This window comes from Lycium ferocissimum, chromosome 2 (assembly GCF_029784015.1).
Source record: "Lycium ferocissimum isolate CSIRO_LF1 chromosome 2, AGI_CSIRO_Lferr_CH_V1, whole genome shotgun sequence".
Taxonomy (NCBI): domain Eukaryota; kingdom Viridiplantae; phylum Streptophyta; class Magnoliopsida; order Solanales; family Solanaceae; genus Lycium; species Lycium ferocissimum.
The window spans coordinates 49,044,338-49,051,405 of NC_081343.1; the positions used below are offsets into that span (position 1 = coordinate 49,044,338).

At 34.8% G+C, this 7,068-nt stretch overlaps 1 protein-coding gene across 3 annotated transcripts; it reads right to left on the reverse strand.

Annotated features, from left to right (window-relative positions):
* Positions 1–1,739: 1,739 nt before the first annotated feature.
* On the reverse strand, positions 1,740–6,673 carry LOC132042226 (accelerated cell death 11). Of its 3 annotated transcripts, none has more exons than XM_059432839.1 (5): positions 6,373–6,673; positions 5,385–5,557; positions 3,012–3,091; positions 2,915–2,980; positions 1,740–2,167 (listed from the first exon to the last, which is right to left on the reverse strand). In XM_059432839.1, exons 1-5 carry the CDS (start codon positions 6,568–6,570, stop codon positions 2,064–2,066), a joined length of 621 nt encoding a protein of 206 aa, XP_059288822.1. In that variant the 5' UTR covers positions 6,571–6,673; the 3' UTR covers positions 1,740–2,063. The 3 variants fall into 3 exon arrangements, with proteins under 3 accessions (XP_059288822.1, XP_059288816.1, XP_059288828.1); XM_059432833.1 differs by having other exon boundaries at positions 1,740–2,170; positions 6,373–6,672; XM_059432845.1 differs by having other exon boundaries at positions 1,740–2,195; positions 2,977–3,091; positions 6,373–6,672.
* Between the last annotated feature and the right edge of the window lie 395 nt (positions 6,674–7,068).

A 7,068-nucleotide genomic window follows, 5' to 3' on the forward strand; every position in this document is an offset into this window, starting at 1 on the left:
GCGGGCGAGGGTAATTGGTATCGGGCTTTAGGAAGGTACAACTATCGTAGCAGTCGCGTACACCACTTGCTCGGCACAGATTAAATTAGCATACAGTAGGGGTTGCAAAACCGATTTACATTAAAAGTATGTTTATCGTAACTTGTATATGAAGGAATTATTAAGTTAACAGTTTGTGAACGATTTTGTAAAAAAAATTATTGGGTTATCGATTATAAAATTGTCGATTTTAAGGATTTAGTGAATGGTTAAGCGGATAAACCAAATTTAAGCTTATATTAAAATTATTTTTTTAAAATTATATATTAGTGCCTTTAAACGTTAATTTTTAAATATAAATCTGTTTCTATAATGAAATAACTCCCCAAAACACAATTATTTAAAAACAAAAGAAGGGCTTATTTTGCGAATAAGTCTCAATTCTCAAACTAAAGTCTCAGTTTTCATACAAAACTAGGGCTTGCAATGCCTCTCTGTCTCTACCTCTCTCCCGCGCTTCTCAAATAAACAAATGGGGTTGGCCTTTTTATGAAATGTGAACTGGCCTTATTTTGTTTTTGAAAGATTGCTACAATGCATTTTATAATTTTTTTTGTAATTTGTGTAGACTTTATGCATGAAGGTAGTATATAAATGAACATATGAAAATAAGAGAAAGCAAAATAAAACTAGCGTTGCATTTTCTTATTGGTTAAACCGAAAACCGAACCGTAAGGACCAAAAATCGATAAACCGAAAACCGATTACATATCTTATCAGTTTGGTTTTTATTTAGCATATTTACAAATCAAAAACCGATAAACCGAACAGCTAATTCACAAAACCAAATCGAACCGGACGATAAGCACCCCTACCTGCAGAGTACAGTATCACCATTCGGAGACGTGTGAGTCCTAAAAATAAATTGCAAAAAAGAAGAAAAAGAAGTCCTAAAAAGAAACAGAGACAAAAAGTTAATGAGTTATTACTCTATTGTTTTCAAGATTTTGACTTATTGAGTCCTTAATATTTTTAGTTTAGACAACTCGATTTGGTTAATATCATTTTTTTATGGTTTGCAACTTTGACTTTTAGATGTTGAAGAAAATGCCATTGAATTGATCGAAATAACTATGATGTTGCAATTCTAATAACTAAAATGAAAGGCGGTGCAGTAATAATGAATTTTGCTTATTTTCAATTTAAACAATTTTATCCAAACTAATAATTGTTTATATTAGTAATAAAATCAACTCCAGTATTTAAAGTGTGTTTCAGTAAGGAAGAGTGGAAGGCATTCTTTTTTAACTATCTTAACTTTTAACTGAACAATATTTGCTCCAACTAACAACTAAATGTTATTATCATTTAAGATTCAATTTTTTTTTAATCAAAGCCTCTCCAAATTGCTATTGTTATTAATCATTACTAAATGTACATTTCTGGAGAAAAAATCTTGCCTCAATCCAATGCCGGAAAACATTTTCAATGAAAAATGACTTCCTTCTTATAGAACACATTAAGATCTCATCTTATTTTGCTAACCCTAGGGTAAAGCATATACACTATTTTTGTTATGTTGATCATGCGCTACAAGTTTCATAACTAAAATTTGTTATTCACTCAAGAGCTTTTTTTTTTCTTTGTCAAGCCGTAGCATGCTTTAACTATTTATACATCATCTCTGAAAATATCACATCCCAGCACAAATTAGTAGGGAGAACACCAACATATAAGTTTAATATAATCCAACGCTCCGATGAGATGAACCTGAGACCTCCAGGTTTTATAACATGGCAAAAACTATTGGAATTGGTAAATAAGTTTGTCATTCTATATACTCGGTACATATTTTCGTTTTTTTTCCCTCAAATGATGAGGTCAACCTCAACCTGGAACCGGTTGCTGGCAGATACCCTCGACTCTAGAGCATTTCTTCATTTCCATGTTAGCTATTAAAGACAAGTTAGTTACAGCAAATATTTGGGACCAATGGCAAATGCTTCACATGATTATACATAACATAAATAGTATTTGAGGTGAATTACGATAAACGAATGGATGTTTTGTCATCCAGTTCACGGTCACCAGTCAATACCCAAATCTCTTGAGATGAAGAGTTTGTCAATGTACGTGATGACTGTATCACACGCGGCAACGTAATTTTGCATCTGCGTTCTTGCCGAGTCTTCTGAAATTAAGAGAAAAACAACAAACTCATCAGGAAAAAATGAAAAGAAAGTAACCACTGGAACAGATAGGCTGACCTAGTGGACTAGGGCATTAGATAGGATGTGAGCCCCAGACGAGGATGGTCATGAACTATCTATTAGTGTACCTAGAGATTCTGGCCAATAGAAAGGTAACAATCATCCAGGTTGAGATAGAATGAAATGAACTATTGAGAAGAGCTTGTCTGCATACAAGTACAATCACTATAAGACGCACAATTTGTTCCCTGGACCAAATAGTGCAAGTTCGGTTCTTCTTCTTTTTTCCTTATTAAAGAAGTGCAAATTCAGTTCTGACTCCCTTAGCCAACAATTAGGAAGCTAAACCCAAATAAGAACATAAAGAACAAGCAGGATATAAAATTCAGAGTTGTGTCATGAGGTCCTTCCCAAAGGTGATAGGAGAGGCATACTAAAAAAACTGATATTTGGAGTTTCGTGCCATAGTATAGGAGGAAGCTCCTACAATCAGGATGATGTCCTAGAATTTCAGTCCATAATCCATTTTTTAGCCCAAATCAAATTGTGTCATTAAGAATCTAAACAAATTACTCAATAGATTGGATAAGTCAAATGAAGTTCACTTCAGAACAAAAAAGTTTAGTGTATCAGAACAATGCATTAGCCTTAAAAGTTATATTTCAGGGTGCGGGAGTTTTCAATTGAGTCAGAGGTATAGGAAATAAGCTGAACTGCACACTCACCATCTTCATTAAGCTTGATCATCAGCTGTTGCCGGGTGGGAAGGGCATACATTCCCGCAGACACGGGTGGGAAGGGCATACATTCCCGCAGACACAGCTTTCCTGATTGCCCATGCATGATATGGAGCAAACACTTGTGTATATGCTTTTGATGCTGGATCCCTCAGGGAAGTCACCCTGCCAAAAGACAGTCACCAAATTTGAACATCAAATATAGATGTTAAAGCTAAGAACAAGATACCAGCTAGAAGACGTCTGATAAGACCAATAACTGATAAGATACAAATACTACAAATCTCCTAGTTCTACAATAACATTTCACAATATTTTGCTACTTCCGTGCACCTAAAAAGAATGAACAAGCAAACTAAGAGTTTGAGATTTATCCATCTCATGGGCGGAGCTACCCTTGCCCGAGGTAGCTTTTATACATAATTTTCCGCCGAACCCCACCTGGCTCCGCCCCTGTACGGGCACATTTTTTGCCATTTCTTTGGTGAAACTGATTGGCTTATCAAAAGAAAAATGACCCTCGACCTCTTGCACCCTGAGTTATACATGCTGTCAAATGTAATGCACTTTACAGCTTCCACAATCCAATTAAATATTCCCTGTTTTCTATAGAAACCTCTATTTATTACTACGATGACTTTAACCATTATGTCTATTGAAAATAACACTAGATGTCCAAACAATTTCAAGTAGAGATGGAATGGGTTGACTACATTATTCATTAAGCGATATATCATACTCTACAAGCATTGATTAGAGACTAAGGATATTTTGTACAGCATGGAACACAGAATATTTCCATGTTTTGGTCTAGGGCACCCAAAAAAGATCAAGTAAGGTAATGCACAAGACCATGAGTTGGGTCATGTCTAAAACTCTTGTGGAACAAATACCCAGATGTGTCGGCTCTCAAATTTTCACCTTCATTATGGGACAGAGGTACCAATCATCTGGACATAAACAAGACACCTTATTTTGTATTTTGTAATATCCAAACCTTTCTTTTTAACTCATTATTTTTAGGGTCCAAACACAGAAATTTCCCCATCTAAACACATATAGGACAAAATGTCTTCTGATTTCACTTCTGCCAACTCATTATCCAATGGCCGAAGCTTACTTTTCTGAAGTTATAGAGAAGAAGCCAAATTCCAGGAAGCCATAATGTAACAGCCCGAGACACACATACACTCATTGTTAAGTCCAAAAAGGCATTGCAAGTGTTGATTTCAACTCTTACTCTTGTAGTTGATGACCTTTCCCTTCCTTTCTAATGTGGGACTCTAGACGACCTGTGGGTTAGCCTCCAACAGCTCGCTAGTGAGAAACTTGTCAAACCCTTTGTTCCTGTCCTCTTTGCGCAACATCTCCATCAAGGAATATGTTAGTGATGTTCGAAAACCACTATATTTATGGCATATCTTTTCTGTATCTTTTCTTTAGTTACAAATAATTTTATTTTATTTTTTTTCAGTTTAGGCTATGGAGAAAAAAGAAATAATCTTATATCTGACACAACAATCTCCTCTTCTTTTTTTGTCCTCCTGATTTCAAAAGCTTATGTGTATAGCTCTATACTCCTTGGGAAATAAATGAAACTACCAAAAACTTTTAATTCTTTATTGGATTAGTTAATATTGGAACTTGTGGAGCTCTCACAATGAAATACTACTTACATTCTACTTATTTCTTGGGTCCTCCTTCCTTTTCATGACAAAAACATCAAAAGTTATAACTTTTTCTTCACTTTGTTACAACTGATCTGAGACCATACTTTCATGCTATTGGTACTCTTTGATTCGGTTCTGGTTAACTTCGACTTCCATAAGTATGAAAGCCTGAAGTACAGGGTAAAGCTTACTACATCAGGCAGTAATGTCGACAAAAAGATAGAGACACTGAAGTTGCAGGAACTTGCAACTGAATGATCAAATCCATTACATGTGTGTAAAGGTCAGTGTTATTAAAATCCATCGCTACAAAGCAATGCAGGAGGGATTATCCCATGAAGCAATGAGCTTCACAGAAATGTACGCTTCAAACAATGACGCGCAACGCTATCCTAAAGAGAAGAGTTAATTATATGAATCTATCTTATGAAGAGTTGGATCTATAGCAGCATTTCCGCGCCCCACTTCTGGGATCACCTTTGGGTATGTTGTTGTTGATTTATATCAGCATTACTGCAAAATGGATGCAACAAATTGGTTATATTAATTGTAACTTGATTATTATAGCACTAAATTCATATATGTTTATCATTTTAAATCTTCTGCAACTTGTACTCTTCAGTCTTCAGTCTCACTTTTCGCCTCAAGTCCCATGGAGTTTTCTTGCATTTTTGCTTTTACACACTGGTAAAGATAAGGTTGTGTATCTAACTGATTTCAGAGTTCTACATTTCAAAACAGTTCGTAACAGGAATGTTAATAATAGAGGAAAAAGATAATAGGCATACTCTGTGGCTATAATCTGCTCGAATAAAACCTTAACCATATCCAGCCCTCGCTTAACTCTTAACAAGTTCCTTGTATGACTACCGGCCCTTCTCACACAGTTTGCTTGAACATCTTGCTCCATCATCGTGTGCAACGTTGTAATAGACTTTGATGCCTCTGCTAGATCATCCACCTGCAGTCACCATTAACAATTGTTTAGTTACTCAATCAATCATATTTTTTGTAAAAATTTGCATACACCTACACACATATATTCAAATGCAATATATGCTACCAAAAGAATGCATGATCAAAGTAAAACCTACTATCAGTGGATGCCAAAGGCCCAAGCTTTTTGCTGTAAGAAAAATCCACAATCGGAAAAGCATTGCATATAAGAGGATCAACATACTACTGTATGGTTACCCAAAAATATAGCCAAGATTACCAACAAAGGCACATGAAACAAGTCACCAAATTAATACTAAATTTTATAAGATCACTACATTCGGGATAAGTTAAATTTTTTAATAACTTAATTCAAATATATCAAACATGAACTCTAAAAAACAACACAAAATGTAGGATCCACTTTAATCTTCGAAAAGTGGAAAATGACTAACATTATGGTACAAATGGAGTAGGAGTAATATTTACCAGCTTCCATATAATTATTCCACAGTCAATGTGATCACAACTCAACTTCAATGAAAACCGAATTGGATTGTGAATTATACTGTTGAAAATCAATGAGTTTTATATGATCACTACAATTCCGTTAGTCCTTCCCATAATATCTGTCCCTTATCACTTTTATCGCACATAAGCTTAATCCAAAAAAAAAAAAATTTGAATACTGAACAGCAACACAAAATGTAGGATCCACTTTAATCTTCGAAAAGTGGAAAATGACGAATATTACGGTAGAAATGGAGTAAGAGCAATATTTAACAATTACTGCACAGTCAATGTGATGAAAAAGCGAATTGGAATGTGAAATTATTAAACCTTAGCAACGTAATCGATCTCGGCAAACTTGAAGGCGAAGCCTAGGCATCGAAAGAGAGGGGAAACCAAAGTGCAAGCGCGAGAGAAAGGGGCAACTTCCAGATGAGCAGATTCATTTAGGGTTTGACAATTTAAAGTGTTGGCTAGCTCTTTAAAGGCTTCCGCCATTTTCCTAAGCGGCTTTTCCTCGTTCGCCATTGATGCTTTTCACGGTCCGCCTCCAAATGTATTACTACTACTTATGTATTGCGTGAAGACGTGGGAACGAATTAGATCCTGTTTGGACAAGCAAGAAAATTACGGTATTTCTTTTTAATATAAAAAAAATATTCCTATCATAAATTTATCATTTATCTTTTAAAATAAAAAATACTTTTGCACTGTCTTTTCTTCTTTCTCTTTGAAATAGTTCGTTAATTTATAAATACGAGTTGCTTTTTCCTTTTTTTACTACTGTTCTTTTCCCGTGTTTCTCCTCTCTCTTGGTCGAATAATAAAGTATCGCCAGAAAAAATACGAATTAATATTTTTTAACATAATTTTAAAGGCTTCCATAATAAATTATTCAATTGATTCTCTGTATAAATTGTTCTAACTGTGAAACGTGTCATGATACTTGTCCCTTTTTTCGTAATTTAACACTCGAAAGCGCTTTTTAAAATGATTGGTCAAACACACTTTACTTATCGGTTAACG